Source organism: Ranitomeya imitator, chromosome 5 (assembly GCF_032444005.1).
Source record: "Ranitomeya imitator isolate aRanImi1 chromosome 5, aRanImi1.pri, whole genome shotgun sequence".
Taxonomy (NCBI): Eukaryota; Metazoa; Chordata; class Amphibia; order Anura; family Dendrobatidae; genus Ranitomeya; species Ranitomeya imitator.
This window is the reverse complement of record NC_091286.1, coordinates 11,865,342-11,885,903: the sequence shown is the minus strand read 5'-3', so window position 1 is coordinate 11,885,903 and position 20,562 is coordinate 11,865,342. Positions and strand designations below refer to the sequence as shown.

Here is a 20,562-nt window from a genome sequence, read left to right as displayed (position 1 = left end):
ATCGCGGAACCTGAACACTAACCGAGAAACCTTGTTGATCCCTATGTATTCTCTGAAGACAACATCGTGTGTGCCCTCCCTTTTGACTGACCGAAATGGTCAAAGACCGCTGGGTGCAGAAACCACTCACCCGCGGTAACACTGGGGAACAATTTGAAAAAAAAATTCTGTTGAGTTAGGTTTTTGAGCTGATTTATACTAAAATTGGCATGCTGATTCCAAAAATGTAGTCAGTTTTTTTCTAGCACGTCAAGTTTTTCCTCCACAACTTACCTGCCAGAGAAGCACAATTGCACTGATATCTGTAATAAGACTTGTTATCTGATTACAATTCGACTCATATAGAGCTACGTGGCAACTTGTAAGAGTAGTCACAACTGAGACAGTGTGGTGAGAGGTGTGTGCAGCTCCCAATACGTCATAATTATCAATATCTTTACACAAAAAATTTATCATAGTAGGAATAAATAGGATTTGTGATAGCTTTTCTCTTTACATTGGGCACTTAGTTGTAATTTATATATCTTTTATGATTTTTTTCTTTGTTTTCAAAGCTTGTAACTTTCCATCTCAGTGTTTTATTTACATATGTACATATTTCCTTTGTTTCAGATCATGTCTGCTCCTTCTTCCTCTCGTCATAAATAGGGATTTTTGTGTGTACTCACCGTAAAATCCTTTTCTCCGAGCCACTCATTGGGGGACACAGGACCATGGGTTATGCTGCTGTCACTAGGAGGCTGACACTGAGCTGAGACAAAAAAGGGTTAGCTCCTCCCCTGCAGTATACACCCTCATGCTGGCATCCAGAGACCCAGTTAAGTGCAAAAGCAGTAGGATAATGAGAACAATATATCAAAAAAACATTGGAACATAACATGTCAAACAACAGTCAAAGACTAAAAAAAGATAACTAGCCGTAAGGCTACCAGGGTGGGTGCTGTGTCCCCCAATGAGTGGCTCGGAGAAAAGGATTTTACGGTGAGTACACACAAAAATCCCTATTTCTCCTTCGCCTCATTGGGGGACACAGGACCATGGGACGTCCCAAAGCAGTCCCTGGGAGGGAAACAATACAACCATAATAACTCCATGTACCGTCTGACTACAGGTGCGCAACGGCCGCTTGCAGGATACGCCTGCCAAGGGCCGCGTCCGCAGAAGATTGGATGTGAACATTGTAATGCTTTGTGAACGTATGTAGGCTGGACCACGTCGCGGCCTTGCAAACCTGCTCCGCTGATGCCTGGTGCCGGATGGCCCAGGAAGCACCCATCGACCGAGTGGAGTGAGCTCTAATCCCCGCCGGGATAGGACTGCCCCTGACCCGATAGGATTCCTGGATAGCAGATCGGATCCATCTGGCTATCGTGGATTTAGACGCAGCCAAACCCTTTCTGTGACCCTCCGGGAGCACGAAAAGGGCGTCCGATTTTCTGAAGTGCGCCGTTCTGGAGATGTACCTCCTGAGGGCCCGTACCACGTCCAGAGTATGGAGAGCTTTCTCGACCCTATGTTTGGGCTGCGGACAAAAGGAGGGAAGAATGATGTCCTCGTTAAGGTGGAAAGCTGAGACCACCTTCGGAAGAAACGCGGGAGAAGGACGTAGGACTACCTTGTCCTGATGAAAGGCAAGGAAAGGTGCCCGGCAGGATAGAGCGGCGAGCTCTGAAACCCTTCTGATGGACGTCACCGCTACCAGGAAGGCAACCTTCCAAGAGAGAACAGAGAGCGGAACGTCTTGAAGGGGTTCGAACGGCGGTTCCTGGAGAACCCCCAAGACCAAGTTGAGATCCCAGGTCTCCAACGGCATCCTGTAGGGAGGAACAACATGGGAGACTCCCTGAACGAAAGTCTTGACCTGAAGGTTGGTGGCGATCCTACGCTGGAACAGCACGGATAAGGCAGAGATCTGACCTTTAAGAGAGCTCAGGGCCAAACCGGAATCCAGACCGGACTGAAGGAAATTCAGGATACAAGGGATGGAGAACCTGAGCGGAGGGTGCCCTCGGAGCCTGCACCAGGAGAAGAAGGTCTTCCAGACGCGGTGGTAGATAGAGGCGGAAGACGCCTTGCGAGCACTTAGCATGGTGGGGATGACCTGCTGAGAGAAACCAGCACGAGCTAGAATCCAGGTTTCAACAGCCACGCCGTTAAACGTAGGGCCCCTGAGCTCTGATGGTAGATCGGTCCTTGGCGAAGTAGGTCTGGGCGGTCTGGCAACCGCAAGGGGACGTCGGCTACGAGCTGGACGAGTTCCGCGTACCACGCGGGACGAGGCCAGTCTAGGGCGACCAGAATGACCGGAACTCCCTCCGTCCTGATCTTTCGGATGACCTTCGGCAGTAAGGGAAGAGGAGGAAACACATATGGGAGCTGAAAATGATGCCACGGAGAAATCAGCGCGTCCACTCCTATGGCCTGGGGATCCCGAGATCGAGCAATGAAGTTGTGGACTTTGGCGTTCCATCTGGACGCCATCAGATCCACGTCCGGGGTCCCCCAGCGAAGACAGATCTGGTGAAAAACTTCTGGGTGAAGTTCCCACTCCCCCGAGGCAAGGCCCTGGCGGCTCAGGAAGTCCGCCGCCCAGTTCTCGACTCCCGGAATGTGCACCGCCGAGATGATGGAGTGGTTGGTCTCGGCCCAACGAAGGATGAGGGAGACTTCCCTCATTGCCGCCCTGCTGCGGGTACCCCCCTGGTGGTTGATGTAAGCCACCGCCGTGACGTTGTCCGATTGGACTCGTACTGGGTGACCCGCGAGCAGAGCGTGGAAGTGAATCAGAGCAAGTCTGATAGCACGAATCTCCAGAATGTTGATGGGGAGACTGGATTCCCGAACAGTCCAACGGCCCTGGGCCGAGTGGTGAAGAAACACCGCCCCCCAGCCCAGAAGACTGGCGTCGGTGGTTACCACTAACCAGCGGATCGGGAGGAAGGACTTCCCCTGGCGAAGAGACGGTCCCAGGGTCCACCAAATGAGAGAATGTCTGACCTGTGGGGACAGAGGACAAGGGAGGTCGAGAGAAAAGAGACTCCTGTCCCAGTTGTCCAGCAGAGCCTGTTGCAAAGGGCGGAGATGGAGTTGAGCGAAGGGAACAGCTTCGATTGCCGCAACCATCTTTCCCAGGATCTTCATGGCGAACCGAATGGTTCGCGGGCGAGAATGGCAGAGTGTACGGACTCCCTGTTGGAGCGCTTGGACCTTGGACCGAGGAAGCAAAACCAGCCCCCTTGAAGTGTCCAGGATCATTCCCAGAAAGGAGATCCGACGGGAAGGAACGGGAGATGACTTGTCTAAGTTGATCAGCCAGCCCAGGCGCGAAAGCGAATCCAGGGTAATGTGGACGCTTGACTCGCAGGCCTGAAAAGACGGGCCTTTTATGAGGAGATCGTCTAAGTAAGGTAATACGACGACTCCTCGAGAGTGAAGAATGGCCATGACAGCCGCCATGAGCTTGGTGAACACCCTGGGCGCCGTGGCAAGACCGAAGGGTAAGGCCGTGAACTGGAAGTGGTCTTCTCGAATGGCAAAGCGGAGGAACCTCTGATGAGGCGGGAAAATCGGGATGTGAAGATAGGCATCCTTGATGTCTATCGAGGCTAAAAATTCCCCTCTTTCCATGGAGGAGATGACCGATCTGAGCGACTCCATCCTGAAGTGCCGGACTCTCACGCACCTGTTCAGGAGCTTCAGATCCAAAATGGGACGAACTGTCCCGTCCTTCTTTGGCACGACGAAGAGGTTTGAGTAGAAGCCTCTGAACCTCTCGTGTTCCGGGACCGGCACGATGACCCCGCTCTGGCGGAGGGAGTGGATGGCGCAAAGAAGGGCGCGAGACTGAGCTCCCGAACTGGGAAGACGAGAGGGGAAGAACCGAGTTGGAGGGGGAGAGGAGAACTCTATCTTGTAGCCAGATGATACCAGATCTCTGACCCATTCGTCGTGAACGACGGAGAGCCAGGCTTGCTGAAAAAGGAGTAGACGACCGCCTACTCTTCTGGTATCGACTGGCGCCGTTCCCGAGTCATTGAGAAGGGAATCTGGGGGGTCTCGAACCTCTGGTTCGGGGCTGCCTCGGTTTCCCGCGCCAGGAGGGATTAGGTCTGAAGGATGGACGAGCGTCTCTGTCTACGCGGGCGGAGCGGTCCGATCTGGGAAGGCCAGAGGGATTGGACCAGGCAGAGTTGGTACGAAAAGGCCGAAAACGAAAATAAGGCTGGCGCTGGAAAGCCGCCTTGGGCCTCTGTTGGGGAAGAAACTTGCTCTTTCCCCCTGTGGCGTCGGAAATAAGCTGGTCAAGCTTTTCGCCGAAAAGACGCCCGCTTTGAAAAGGGAGAGAAATCAGGGATTTTTTAGAGGAAGAATCTGCACGCCAATCTCTGAGCCAAAGGGCCCGTCTAATAGCGATGGCGTTGGAAGCCGCCGAAGCAGCGCAATTTGCCGCGTCGAGAGATGCGAACATAACATAATCACTGGCCATGGCTAGCTGCTTAGCCAGGTCCGCCATCTCAGAGGGGAGATCCTGCTCATTAATGGATTTCGCTAGGGCATCCGCCCAGGAAACCATAGCCTTGGACACCCAAGCCGCGGCGAAGGAGGGAGACAGGGACGAGCCAGAGGCTTCGTACACAGAGCGAGCTAGAGAGTCTATCTGGCGTTCGGTGGGGCTCTTAATTGAAGCGCCCTCCGGGACTGAGAGAAGAGTCTTAGAAGCCAGGCGCGAGACCCGCGGATCTACCGTAGGGGGATCCGTCCAGTCTTTCACGAGATCAGCTGAGAAGGGATACTTGGAAACCAAGTCCTTCTTTCCCGTGAAGCGCTTGTCTGGGTGCTCCCTGTGACGCCTGACAATATCCAGGAAGGCTGGATGAGAGGCAAAAGATTTGTGAGAACGCTTGGTTCTGGAAAAGGAGACCGCGTGTTCCGGAGCGGAATTAGAATCGTCATCCACCTTTAGTGCGTGATTGACTGCTACGATGAGGGAGTCAACCGTGGCTCTGAACTCCGGAGCCTCCGGATCCAAAGAAATTTCAGACTCATGTTCAGAGTCCTGAACGCTGCGAGCCCCCAAAGAGGGTGAGCGAGAGGTGGAGCTGCCAGAGTCTGAGTGGCGAGGAGAACGCTCCGGAGAGGTAGTACGGGTCCGTTTTCTGGACGACCGTGCCTCTTTAAGAGGAGAGCGGCCCCTGCTGGCCGACGATTCCCCTGCTATGGAGGGATCTCTTAGCACCTGTAGCGGATTGCCTCGTTCCCCGGGAGGATTTTGAATGGATTTGATGGCGTTAGCTAAAAAATCCACGGACTGAGAAAGAGAGGCGACCCACGGGGGGGGGGCTAGGTACGCCAGGGTCGGCGGCGGTGGAGGGCTCCTGGGCACATGGGGCATCGCAGGCAGAGCAGAGGGGAGAGCTTTGAGGCCTGGGAAGTGGGGCCTGGCAGGTGGTACACGCAGAAAAGAAAAAAAGGTTGTATGTACCTTAGAGGATTTTTTAGACCTTGACTGCGACATGATGCTAATGCAGAAAAAATTTACGGGGTCTATATAGGGTAACCAGTGTCTGAGAGGGCGCTGCAGAGGGGAGCTAACGATGTCTCCTTACCCCGGTCCTGTGTCCCGCTATCCAGGAGAGACGAACTGCTGAGATATTCAGTCTGAGAAGAGGAAGCCGGCTGCACGTGGGCCACTGACGCACCAGAGATGCGACAGGCAGGAGCTGCGGCGCTGAGGAGAGGGGCCAAGATGGCCGCCGAGATCAGGAAGAGAAATCTCGGCGGCTGTGAGAAGCGCCAGGAGCGGGGGGCGGCGCCGCTGACACTGACTGGAGTGGGCGGGGCTTAACGGCGGCGACCAGCGGCTAGGCCAAAGCCGGGGGCTAAATTTGCGGCCTCGGCCCGGCGCGCGGTCGCGAGCGCCGGAAAAAGAAAGGGACACCGCCCAAAAAGCCTGCAGATGGAGCCCAGGGATGAGGAGCCCTCCTGACCGCTGGCGACCCCCCCCCAAATCCCCCCACCGGGCACTTACCCTGAAATGGAGGTGAGAGGGTGCCATATGGAGGTGCCATGCATAGGAATGGTGCAGGGGTTGGGAAGCCTTCTATCCACCGACCCCACATGGGGGGTGGAGAGGAACCGTCCACCACCTGAGTCACAAATCACATTGGTGATGCAGTGTGGTCTGCACGGACGCCACTGGGATAAAGCCACTGTACAGCCGAGGGTAGGACCTGGTGGACAGGGCAGATGTCCGGCAATAAAAAGGCCTGGCTGCAGAGGAGGATACTGGAGGTAGGAACACCAGTGCTCGTCTGTATAACAAAAAGGGGAGATCGGGGCCCATTAGGGGAGAAACCGTCGCCCAAAAAAGGACAGCTCAGGCAGTGGCTCCCACGACGCAGGAGAGGATACGGAGAGGTGAAACTCCCGTGCTCGCCTGTTGTTGGTTCGGGGGAGATCGGACCTTAGAAGAATCCGTCGCCCCCTTCGTCCGGAAAAAGGAAAAAGAAAAAAGAAAAAGAGAAAAAAACCCCAAAAGGGTTAAAAATCAGTGTGCCTCCTACGGACACTAAGCTTAAACTGGGTCTCTGGATGCCAGCATGAGGGTGTATACTGCAGGGGAGGAGCTAACCCTTTTTTGTCTCAGCTCAGTGTCAGCCTCCTAGTGACAGCAGCATAACCCATGGTCCTGTGTCCCCCAATGAGGCGAAGGAGAAATGCCTATTTGTACTATTTAAAAAAAAACAACACTTTTTAGGTACAGTAGTTTACAGACTTTTGAGAAGACAAAAATCCTATAGTTCAAAAACTTGACGTGATAGAGAAAAACTGAGATCATTTCTGGATTCAGCATCCAAAAATTAGTTAAGAACAGTTGTCTGACCTAACTCCTAAAAAATTGTGTTCCCCAGTGTAATGTATGCCACGGCCGTTGTCTAGTAAGATTTAAAATGAGGGAGGTGGTCCGACAAGGAACCTGCCGAGGGGAGAAGAGGCTCGGAGAAGAAGGAGAGGAGAAGCTCAGAGAAGAATGGCTCTCAGAATTGAAACATAGAAGGAAAGAGAAGGCTTTCTGAGCCTACCAGCAACCGTAATCCCCAATCAAGCGTTATCGGCGTCTGACACCACAATCTCCCACGATTTGGGAGGAGGGAAATCCCTGAGGGATGAGGATAGAACACCACCACTTACTAAGGAGGAAGTAAGGCTAGAGAGAAGAATGTCCTGACCCAGAATGATAGAGGTGAACTGGGTAGACATCCTCTACCAAAGAGGTCAGACAAAATGTCAAAACACCCTGTGGACAGCAACACATCACCTGATGTCAGGTAATACAGCGGCGTCATAAAGGTTATTTCCACACGACGTACTTTATATTGGGAAAACCTGGTGATAGTTTCCCTTTAAGTGGATTTATAGTCTGTATTAGGCCATGTTCCCACATACAAACACGCTGCTTTTTCCCACTGCGTTTTGTTTTGCTGGAGTCTGAGCAAAATACACAGTAAGAGTCTGCTCTGATTGAGTTTCTGCTGCTTAGTTCTTTTTATGCTTTTCCCCTTTCTTTGATTATTTATTTGGTGCAGATTTGAAGAAGTAATTTTTTCATTGTGTTTCTTTTGTGACAAACTTTGGGATTCTACTCTTAAAAACGCAACATAATTTTTTTTCCGTTTCTTCATAGAAACCTATAGGGAAATACACGCACCAAGAACGCACAGTACAAAGGCGTCTTTAAATGCACAATGGGCAGGAGTTTTCATGAAATCACATCCACTTTTCTTGAATAGTTAAAAAAAAAGTGGCAGAAAACCCGCAGCATTTACATGTGGTAACATGCCTTATTCTGCAGCGCTGCCTTCCCAATTCTGCTGGCTGTCATAAGATTATCAATGAGTAATCGTTACCAAAGTATGGATGAAAAACCCCTCTGACATGTACAATTGCAAAGGCGTTCTCTCTCATGTGCCAGAGGAGACCCCTTACATTCAGAGAAGACCCCCTTACATTCAGAGGAGACCCCTTACATTCAGAGGAGACCCCTTACCTTCAGAGGAGACTCCTTACCTTTAGTGGCAGTACTTCCTTGTTGATTTCATAGAAGGTCGCCATTGACTGCGTCCATGACAGCAGACAGGCAGCGTTACCAGAGAGCTTCCTAGCATTGTCCATGGAGTAATCTTCCATACAGAAATAGGGCTGCAGTAATTCCACCATCTCCCCGTTCACAGAGTCCTTTGGGTACTGAAGAAGGGACTGGAGGAATCCAGAAGAGCTCATGAGCTGTGGACAAACATACTGTGAGGTGACTCCTTATGGTACAAACATCTATTATTATGTATGTACAACATGTCACACGCAGAATTAAAAGCAAGAGGTGGAAATCTACTTGTTACACATTTCTTAAAGACCATATTTCACAAATCGTGGGAAATGCTTTAACTGGGGATTTGTTCTGTTACTGGCGGCCCAGACACGGATGTTATGTTATCATAAGGCCAGTCAGTCTTACAACCCATCAGTCATTTATAATGAATGAATAATCTGTCCTGTGTGTACATGAGGAATATGGACAGCAGGGCGGCTCAGTGGTTAGCACTGTACTATATATAAGGCAGCAGGGCGGCTCAGTGGTTAGCAATGTACTGTAGATAAGGCAGCAGTTGTCTGTGAGATGGTTGATAGCTAGCTGCTGTCATGCCTCTCATACACACATGTTCAAAAACTGCTGCTCAACTGAACTGCTCCATGATGTCCTCCACATGGTGTGCCCTCCACGATGTGCTGCATTATGTGCTCCACATGGTGTGCGCTCCATGATGTGCTGCATTATGTGCTCCACATGGTGTGCGCTCCATGATGTGCTGCATTATGTGCTCCACATGGTGTGCGCTCCACGATGTGCTGCATTATGTGCTCCACATGGTGTGCCCTCCACGATGTGCTGCATTATGTGCTCCACATGGTGTGCCCTCCACGATGTGCTGCATTATGTGCTCCACATGGTGTGCCCTCCACGATGTGCTGCATTATGTGCTCCACATGGTGTGTGCTCCATGATGTGCTGCATTATGTGCTCCACATGGTGTGCGCTCCACGATGTGCTGCATTATGTGCTCCACATGGTGTGCCCTCCACGATGTGCTGCATTATGTGCTCCACATGGTGTGCCCTCCACGATGTGCTGCATTATGTGCTCCACATGGTGTGCCCTCCACGATGTGCTGCATTATGTGCTCCATATGGTGTGCCCTCCACGATGTGCTCCATGATGTGCTCCACATGGTGTGCCCTCCACGATGTGCTGCATTATGTGCTCCATATGGTGTGTCCTCCACGATGTGCTGCATTATGTGCTCCATATGGTGTGCCCTCCACGATGTGCTGCTTTATGTGCTCCACATGGTGTGCCCTCCACGATGTGCTGCATTATGTGCTCCACATGGTGTGTGCTCCATGATGTGCTGCATTATGTGCTCCATATGGTGTGTCCTCCACGATGTGCTGCATTATGTGCTCCATATGGTGTGTCCTCCACGATGTGCTGCATTATGTGCTCCATATGGTGTGTCCTCCACGATGTGCTGCATTATGTGCTCCATATGGTGTGCGCTCCATGATGTGCTGCATTATGTGCTCCACATGGTGTTCGCTCCATGATGTGCTGCATTATGTGCTCCACATGGTGTGCACTCCACGATGTGCTCCACATGGTGTGCGCTCCACGATGTGCTGCATTATGTGCTCCATATGGTGTGTGCTCCATGATGTGCTGCATTATGTGCTCCATATGGTGTGCGCTCCATGATGTGCTGCATTATGTGCTCCACATGGTGAGCGCTCCACGATATGCTGCATTATGTGCTCCACATGGTGTGTGCTACACGATATGCTGCATTATGTGCTCCACATGGTGTGCGCTCCATGATGTGCTGCATTATGTGCTCCACATGGTGCGCTCCACGATGTGCTGCATTATGTGCTCCACATGGTGTGTGCTACACGATATGCTGCATTATGTGCTCCACATGGTGTGTGCTACACGATATGCTGCATTATGTGCTCCACATGGTGTGCGCTCCACGATGTGCTGCATTATGTGCTCCACATGGTGTGCGCTCCATGATGTGCTGCATTATGTGCTCCACATGGTGTGTGCTCCATGATGTGCTGCATTATGTGCTCCACATGGTGTGCGCTCCACGATGTGCTGCATTATGTGCTCCACATGGTGTGTGTGCTCCATGATGTGCTGCATTATGTGCTCCATATGGTGTGCGCTCCATGATGTGCTGCATTATGTGCTCCACATGGTGTGCGCTCCATGATGTGCTGCATTATGTGCTCCACATGGTGTGCGCTCCATGATGTGCTGCATTATGTGCTCCACATGGTGTGCGCTCCACGATGTGCTGCATTATGTGCTCCACATGGTGTGCCCTCCACGATGTGCTGCATTATGTGCTCCACATGGTGTTTGCTCCATGATGTGCTGCATTATGTGCTCCACATGGTGTGCGCTCCACGATGTGCTGCATTATGTGCTCCACATGGTGTGCCCTCCACGATGTGCTGCATTATGTGCTCCACATGGTGTGCCCTCCACGATGTGCTGCATTATGTGCTCCACATGGTGTGCCCTCCACGATGTGCTGCATTATGTGCTCCATATGGTGTGCCCTCCACGATGTGCTCCATGATGTGCTCCACATGGTGTGCCCTCCACGATGTGCTGCATTATGTGCTCCATATGGTGTGTCCTCCACGATGTGCTGCATTATGTGCTCCACATGGTGTGCCCTCCACGATGTGCTGCATTATGTGCTCCACATGGTGTGCCCTCCACGATGTGCTGCATTATGTGCTCCATATGGTGTGCCCTCCACGATGTGCTCCATGATGTGCTCCACATGGTGTGCCCTCCACGATGTGCTGCATTATGTGCTCCATATGGTGTGTCCTCCACGATGTGCTGCATTATGTGCTCCATATGGTGTGCCCTCCACGATGTGCTGCTTTATGTGCTCCACATGGTGTGCCCTCCACGATGTGCTGCATTATGTGCTCCACATGGTGTGTGCTCCATGATGTGCTGCATTATGTGCTCCATATGGTGTGTCCTCCACGATGTGCTGCATTATGTGCTCCATATGGTGTGTCCTCCACGATGTGCTGCATTATGTGCTCCATATGGTGTGTCCTCCACGATGTGCTGCATTATGTGCTCCATATGGTGTGCGCTCCATGATGTGCTGCATTATGTGCTCCACATGGTGTTCGCTCCATGATGTGCTGCATTATGTGCTCCACATGGTGTGCACTCCACGATGTGCTCCACATGGTGTGCGCTCCACGATGTGCTGCATTATGTGCTCCATATGGTGTGTGCTCCATGATGTGCTGCATTATGTGCTCCATATGGTGTGCGCTCCATGATGTGCTGCATTATGTGCTCCACATGGTGAGCGCTCCACGATATGCTGCATTATGTGCTCCACATGGTGTGTGCTACACGATATGCTGCATTATGTGCTCCACATGGTGTGCGCTCCATGATGTGCTGCATTATGTGCTCCACATGGTGCGCTCCACGATGTGCTGCATTATGTGCTCCACATGGTGTGTGCTACACGATATGCTGCATTATGTGCTCCACATGGTGTGTGCTACACGATATGCTGCATTATGTGCTCCACATGGTGTGCGCTCCACGATGTGCTGCATTATGTGCTCCACATGGTGTGCGCTCCATGATGTGCTGCATTATGTGCTCCACATGGTGTGTGCTCCATGATGTGCTGCATTATGTGCTCCACATGGTGTGCGCTCCACGATGTGCTGCATTATGTGCTCCACATGGTGTGTGTGCTCCATGATGTGCTGCATTATGTGCTCCATATGGTGTGCGCTCCATGATGTGCTGCATTATGTGCTCCACATGGTGTGCGCTCCATGATGTGCTGCATTATGTGCTCCACATGGTGTGCGCTCCATGATGTGCTGCATTATGTGCTCCACATGGTGTGCGCTCCATGATGTGCTGCCTTATGTGCTCCACATGGTGTGTGCTCCATGATGTGCTGCATTATGTGCTCCACATGGTGTGCGCTCCATGATGTGCTGCATTATGTGCTCCACATGGTGTGCGCTCCACGATGTGCTGCATTATGTGCTCCACATGGTGTGTCCTCCACGATGTGCTGCATTATGTGCTCCATATGGTGTGTCCTCCACGATGTGCTGCATTATGTGCTCCATATGGTGTGTCCTCCACGATGTGCTGCATTATGTGCTCCATATGGTGTGTCCTCCACGATGTGCTGCATTATGTGCTCCATATGGTGTGCGCTCCATGATGTGCTGCATTATGTGCTCCACATGGTGTTCGCTCCATGATGTGCTGCATTATGTGCTCCACATGGTGTGCACTCCACGATGTGCTCCACATGGTGTGCGCTCCACGATGTGCTGCATTATGTGCTCCATATGGTGTGTGCTCCATGATGTGCTGCATTATGTGCTCCATATGGTGTGCGCTCCATGATGTGCTGCATTATGTGCTCCACATGGTGAGCGCTCCACGATATGCTGCATTATGTGCTCCACATGGTGTGTGCTACACGATATGCTGCATTATGTGCTCCACATGGTGTGCGCTCCATGATGTGCTGCATTATGTGCTCCACATGGTGCGCTCCACGATGTGCTGCATTATGTGCTCCACATGGTGTGCGCTCAAAGATGTGCTGCATTATGTGCTCCACATGGTGTGTGCTACACGATATGCTGCATTATGTGCTCCACATGGTGTGCGCTCCACGATATGCTGCATTATGTGCTCCACATGGTGTGTGCTACACGATATGCTGCATTATGTGCTCCACATGGTGTGCGCTCCACGATGTGCTGCATTATGTGCTCCACATGGTGTGTGCTCCATGATGTGCTGCATTATGTGCTCCACATGGTGTGCGCTCCACGATGTGCTGCATTATGTGCTGCACATGGTGTGTGTGCTCCATGATGTGCTGCATTATGTGCTCCATATGGTGTGCGCTCCATGATGTGCTGCATTATGTGCTCCACATGGTGTGCGCTCCATGTGCTGCATTATGTGCTCCACATGGTGTGCGCTCCATGATGTGCTGCATTATGTGCTCCATATGGTGTGCACTCCATGATGTGCTGCATTATGTGCTCCACATGGTGTGCGCTCCATGATGTGCTGCATTATGTGCTCCACATGGTGTGCGCTCCACGATGTGCTGCATTATGTGCTCCATATGGTGTGCGCTCCATGATGTGCTGCATTATGTGCTCCATATGGTGTTCGCTCCACGATGTGCTGCATTATGTGCTCCACATGGTGTGCGCTCCATGATGTGCTGCATTATGTGCTCCACATGGTGTGCGCTCCATGATGTGCTGCATTATGTGCTCCACATGGTGTGCGCTCCATGATGTGCTGCATTATGTGCTCCACATGGTGTGCGCTCCATGATGTGCTGCCTTATGTACTCCACATGGTGTGTGCTCCATGATGTGCTGCATTATGTGCTCCACATGGTGTGCGCTCCATGATGTGCTGCATTATGTGCTCCACATGGTGTGCGCTCCACGATGTGCTGCATTATGTGCTCCACATGGTGTGTGCTCCATGATGTGCTGCATTATGTGCTCCACATGGTGTGCGCTCCACGATGTGCTGCATTATGTGCTCCACATGGTGTGCGCTCCATGATGTGCTCCATGATGTGCTGCATTATGTGCTCCACATGGTGTGTGCTCCATGATGTGCTGCATTATGAGCTCCACATGGTGTGCGCTCCATGATGTGCTGCATTATGTGCTCCACTTGGTGTGCGCTCCATGATGTGCTGCATTATGCGCTCCACGATGTGCTGCATTATGTGCTCCACTTGGTGTGTGCTCCACGATGTGCTGCATTATGTGCTCCACTTGGTGTGCGCTCCATGATGTGCTGCATTATGAGCTCCACATGGTGTGCGCTCCATGATGTGCTCCACATGGTGTGTGCTCCATGATATGCTGCATTATGTGCTCCACATGGTGTGTGCTCCATGATGTGCTGCATTATGTGCTCCACATGGTGTGTGCTCCATGATGTGCTGCATTATGTGCTCCACATGGTGTGTGCTCCATGATGTGCTGCATTATGAGCTCCACATGGTGTGCGCTCTATGATATGCTGCATTATGCGCTTCACGATGTGCTGCATTATGTGCTCCACTTGGTGTGTGCTCCATGATGTGCTCACATGGTTTGCCCCAAGCACTGTATTATGAGACTGCCTAATGTCTTCTGTGACTTTGATAAAGCCATACCTGTAACATTAGCGGCAGATATCACCTAGTTTCATACAACGATCAGGTTTACCTTTAGCGACTCTCCCCAGGATGGCTTACAGCAGAGCTTGTCAGGGTCCATGACTACTGGATCAAGCCTTTTTTGTAACATCAGAAGACAGCAATCCATGATTCTCATGAGCAGGTGTGATGGTTTTATCAGTTTTCTAAGTGTTAAAATATCTGTAGGTTTGATTATCTACAAAAAAGATGTTAAAAAATATAAAACCACAGTAAAAAAAAAGTATGTTATACCTTAGATCAGTAAAAAGTGAGGACAGCTGTAAGACTCAAGAGAGGAAAATTGTGTCCAGACCGCCATCACAACCATACTGCCAGATGTGTCCTGCCCAGACCACCATCACCACCACACTGCCAGATGTGTCCTGCCCAGACCACCATCACCACCACACTGCCAGAAAACCTGCCAGATGTGTCCTGCCCAGACCACCATCACTACCAAACTGCAAGGAAACCTGCCAGATGTGTCCTGCCCAGACCGAAATCTCCACCACACTGCCAGGACACCTGCCAGGTGTGTTCTTCATAGAATCCAAGAATGTTAAAGTTGGAAAGGACGTCCAAGGTCATCATGTCCATCCCCCTGTTCAATGTAGGAGTCACTAAACCATCTCAGACAGATGTCTGTCTGGCCTCTGTTTGAAGACTTCCATTGAAGGAGAACTCACCACCTCTCACCTTCCCAGATCACCATCACTACCATACTGCAAAGGAACCTGCCAATTTGACCACCTCCACTGTCACACCTTACTTCCTAATGCAGCTCTTACTAGCCCTGACAGATGGTGAAGTTTAATAAAAAATAAATAGATGTAAAGGCAGCTTCTGTCATATTACCAATCTGTGGACCGGGAGATAAAGCCGCTGTGCGCACCGGACCACTAAGGGCTCATTCTTCAGACGTCACTGATTTTTCAAGTACATAAAACACAGTCTGAGTGTTTTTCACTCCACTTTCATGAGTAGTTTTTTTTACCATCAATTTCATCACGTGTGGATAAATGACAAAGTTTCTCCTATATATTAGAATGTTAATTGCTGACAGCACATGGACTGTACACCGATGCCATCCGTGTGTTGTCTGATTTTCATGAACTCAGATTTTTATGGGTAATCTTGATCCGCAACTCACATTAAAAAAAAGACAAGTCTCTTTATTTTGTAGAAACAGTTCAGAAAAAGAGAAGGACGTGTGATCATTCCTACAGAGTATAACGGGTATGTCTCTACGTCTGAACCTGACTTGATTGATGTCTTGGAGACCAAGGTATGGATTCCCAGGTCCTGCCACCTTGGCCGTGACTTTCACTGTCAAACACATACACACATGACGGGTCAGCTCTCAGAGATTAATAAATACATTAGCTCTACCACTGATACACAAGTAGGAAACAAGGGCTAATTAGTTAACAGTTTTTGATCAAAAAGCGTAAAAACTTTCCAACCTCATAATTGCTACCTGTATATACACTGGAGCTCACGTATTCATCAATCACGGTGAGCTGACGCACAGTGTATGTAGATTATGTGTATTTGGGCTCCTGTACATTAATCTAATACTACAGTCATGGACAAAAATTTTGAGAATGAGACAAATATTAATTTTTCCAAAGTCTACTGCTTCATTTTTTCTAATGGCAATTTGCATATACTCCTGAATGTCAGAGTGATCAGCTTAACAGCAATTACTGTACTTGCAAAGTCAATATTTGCCCAGAAAATGAACTTTAACCCCCAAAACACATTTCAACATCATTGCAGTCCTGCCTTAAAAGGAGCAGCTAACATCGTTTTAGTGATTGATCCATTAACACAGGTGTGGGTGTTGATGAGGACAGGGCTGGAGATCAATCAGTCATGATTAAGTAAGAATGACATCACTGGACACTTTTAAAGGAGGCTGGTGCTTGGTATGGTTATCTCTAAAGAAACACGTGCAGCCATCATTGCACTGCACAAAAATGGCCTAACAGGGAAGAGTATCGCAGCTACAAAGATTGCACCTCAGTCAACAATCTATCGCATAATCAAGAACTTCAAGGAGAGAGCTTCCATTGTTGTCAAAAAGGCTCCAGGGCGCCCAAGAAAGACCAGCAAGCGCCAGGACCGTATCTTCAAACTGTTTCAGCTGCGGGATCGGACTACCAGCAGTGTCGAGCTTGCTCAGGAATGGCAGCAGGCTGGTGTGAGTGCTTCTGCTTCTGCACGCACTGTGAGACTGCGGAGACTCTGAGCAAGGCCTGGTTTCAAGGAGGTCAGCAAAGAAGCCACTTCTCTCCAGAAAAAACATCAGGGACCGACTGATATTCTGCAAAAGGTCCAGGGAGTGGACTGCTGAGGACTGAGGCAAAGTCATTTTCTCTGATGAATCCCCTTTTCGATTGTTTGGGACATCTGGAAAACAGCTTATTCGGAGAAGAAGAGGTGAGCGCTCCCACCAGTCTTGTCTCATGCCAACTGTAAAGCATCCTGAAACCATTCATGTGTGGGGTTGCTTCTCAGCCAAGGGAATCGGCCTAAAAACACAGCCATGAATAACGAATGGAACCAGAATGTCCTCCAAGAGCAACTTCTCCCAACCGTCCAAGAGCAGTTTGGCGCCCAACAATGCCTTTTCCAGCATGATGGAGCACCTTGCCATAAAGCAAAGGTGATAACTAAATGGCTCATGGAACAAAACATAGAGAATTTGGGTCCATGGCCTGGAAACTCCCCAGATCTAAATCCCATTGAGAACTTGTGGTCAATCATCAAGAGACGGGTGGACAAACAAAAAACAACAAATTCTGGCAAAATGCAAGCATTGATTATGCAAGAATGGACTGCTATCAGTCAGGATTTGGTCCAGAAGTTGATTGAGAGCATGCCAGGGAGAATTGCAGAGGTCTTGAAGAAGAAGGGTCAACACTGCAAATATTGACTTGCTGCATTAACTCATTCTAACTGTCAATATAACCTATTGGTACTCATAATATGATTGCAATTATATTTCTGTATGTGATATAAACATCAGACAAACACTAATAAAAACCAGAGGGCAGCAGATCATCTGAAAATATAATTTTGGTGTCATTCTCAAAACTTTTGGCCATGCCTGTAGAGGTGTGTGGACTCTATGGTGTTTTATTTACTGCCATAATCCGCTCTTTGTGAAGGGACATAAGATCTAGAGCGGTCAGATATCTCTGATGGAACAGTAGAAAGTAGAATAAGATACAACTGTGGGAGTATGGTGTGGAGACATTAAGGACAAAGCAGAAGACCGACACATTTGTCAGTGGGTAACGGGCACGATGGATCTGTAGAATAGTAGACCACTAGCGGCGAACAGCAGCTGTTTTATGGTTCCTGCAGCATGAACATCATTTACTACATCCCCACTGATATGACCCCTTTTAGCCACTAGATGGCAGAGTCACATCAGCATGGATGGCATAGCTGGGCAGTGCCTGGACCAGTCTTACATTTAGTGCAGCGTCTGCCTCCTCCTGAGCGGGCCGTGCAGCCTCGAGTATACTTTCTGCTGTATGTTTTTCACTTTCCAGCTCCTCCATAATTTTCTGCACTTTGTCTTTCACCAGCTGCACTTCGTTCTTCACTTTAGCTTCTGCCTGAGCTGCTAATGTTAATTCCACCAGCACCTGCAGGTTTACACAGGACAGAATGACAGAAATATAGGGAAAAAAGAAGAAAATGACTCTGGAATCTATGTAATCCGACTCCGGGAGAGCGGCCGAGCTCCGCTGTGACTCCTGTAGTAATAAATAGGTCGCTCCATCTCTGAGCGGAGCTGGATGGAGAAATTCTCACCCAGCCGTTAAGGTTTATTCCCATCTCAGCATTTACAACATATATATAAAAGTCATATGTAGCCTGGAGAATCTTGAATGCCCCTACTCTCTTCTATGGCAGTACTTACCATGTCAGCATTCACAGATGCCAGGGACAACTCTTGCTCCTTCACTACAAGATCCTTAAAAAACATTCTCACGGATTCATTTGCTTCTGTTAACTTAAAGAGCCCTTAGAAAAGAAAAAGAACAAGAGAAAATATTATCTGCAGCCATAGAGGTGGACGAGAATCTGGAGGACGCAACAATGTGTGAAAACTACAAACGTGAACATAGAAATAAGAACCACAAGACGAAGGGAAGGATGAGCGAAGCCGATTGCTGATCATGAACACGTTCTGGAGTATCACTCGTCGTACGGTCACGAGACTCATGTGACCGCGGCGTTTAACATTGTTCTGTACTTTTCTAATTGCTATCGGTCAGGTGCAGGAGATAGAAGATGTGGCGGAAAAAAACAAACGGTTGTCACCTAATATAAAAACCTGACCTTTCGTTTTTGTCCTACACCCTGTAAATTAAAGGGTGAAGTGACATGGCAGCACCGATCAGAGCCGCATCTGTGTGTCCATCGCATATAATCAAGGTTTCCATTTACTGACTACAAGCAGAGATACTGAAACCTGCAATGAATTGCTACAGGAAGGATTTGATAAAACAGGATTTTTGGTTGCTTACCGTAAAATCTGTTTCTCGGAGCCTTCATTGGGGGACACAGTAACCATGGGTGTATGCTGCTGCCACTAGGAGGCTGACACTATGCAAATAAAAAAGTTACCTCCTCTGCAGTGTACACACAACCGACAGGAAGCAGGATATTCAGTTAGTGAGAAAGCAGTAGGAGAAGCAACGTGTAAAAGAGAAAGAATAATAATAACATAATAATAAACTTTATCTACATAGCGCCAACAAATTCCACGGCGCTCCATAGATTAACAGTTTCAAGCACTCAAAGAGTGTTTAAAGAACTCAAACGTATACAGTAAACAGGGCTGTTCAACTTGGGAGGGTGCTGTGTCCCCCAATGAAGGCTCCGAGAAACAGATTTTACGGTAAGCAACCAAAAATCCTGTTTTCTCTATCGCCTTTCATTGGGGGACACAGAAACCATGGGACGTCCCAAAGCAGTCCCTGGGGTGGGAAAAACAGACTTCCATCAAGTCCGAGGACTCACCACTGCCGCCTGCAGGATCCTTCTGCCCAGGCTGGAGTCCGCCGTAGTCCGGCGAAACGTGTGGATGGAAGACCAGGTTGCCGCTTTGCAAAGCCGTCGGCGAAAGCCCTGTGACGTACCGCACTGAAAGCGCCGACTGCCCGGGTAGAGTGAGCCTTCATCTCAGGAGGGGGCCCTCTATTCTTGACCCGGTAAGCTTCCAAAATTGCCGTTCTGATCGAGCGAGCAATAGTCGCCTTGGAAGACGGCAGGCCTCTACGCACGCCATCAGGGATGGCGAAAGGAGAATCCATCTTTCGGAAAGCGGCCGTGCTAGCCAGGGAGATCCTCACTGCCCTGACGGGGTCCAGCCTGTACAACGATCACTCCAGAGGATGAGTCGGAGCTGGACAAAAGGAAGGTAGAACGATGTCCTCGTTGAGGTGGAAAGATGAAAACCACCTCGTGAAAGGAAGGAAGGCGGAGGCCTGGGACCACCTTGTCCTGGTGGAAAAACAAGAAAGGAGGTCGGCAAGAAATGGCCGCAAACTCAAAAACGCGGCGGATCGAAGAGATGGACCTGAGAAAAGCCACCTTCCGAGATAGAACTGACAGGGAAAAACTCCCTCAGAGGCTCAAAAGGGGGAACCCCTAAGAACAACCAGCACAACCTTTAAATCCCATGAATCCACAGAGGCCCTGTACGGAGGGACAGTATGGGCTACTCCTTGAAGGAAGGTCTTAACCTGTGGCTGAGAAGATAACGTCTTCTTAAAGGGAAGAAGAGCGCAGGAACCTGGCCCTTTATGGAACTGAGAGCGAAGCCCGAATCCAGTCCTGCCTGAAGGAAAACCAAATGGAAGGCAGGGAGAGGACATAGGTGAAAAGCGGTTGGACTCGCATCAACGAAAGTAAACCTTCCAGGTACAATAGTAGATCCTGGAAGAAGACGAAGGCTTCCTAGCCTGGATTATAGCGTGACCCATCCGGGCCGAAAGACCGGACGCTCTTAGAACTGTGGAGTCCACAGCCACGCCGTTAAACTGAGCAACCGATAATTCGGGTGGCAGATCGGACCCTGAGACAGCAGATCGGGTCTGTTTGGAAGGCACCAGGGGTGTCCGCGAGAAGAGTGACGATGTCCGCAAACCAAGACCTCCTGGGCCAATCC

General features: G+C 49.9%; 1 protein-coding gene across 1 annotated transcript in view; it reads right to left on the bottom strand.

The window, feature by feature from the left end:
• DNAH8 (dynein axonemal heavy chain 8) overlaps nt 1-20,562 on the bottom strand; it is a 239,106-nt gene that overhangs the window by 71,190 nt on the left and 147,354 nt on the right. Inside the window, exons 52-55 of the mRNA XM_069726468.1 lie at nt 18,307-18,410; nt 17,852-18,028; nt 14,398-14,565; nt 8,068-8,283 (exon numbers count right to left, since the gene is read on the bottom strand). Of these exons, the coding sequence (XP_069582569.1) occupies nt 8,068-8,283; nt 14,398-14,565; nt 17,852-18,028; nt 18,307-18,410 (665 nt within the window). The remainder of the gene's footprint in view (nt 1-8,067; nt 8,284-14,397; nt 14,566-17,851; nt 18,029-18,306; nt 18,411-20,562) is intronic.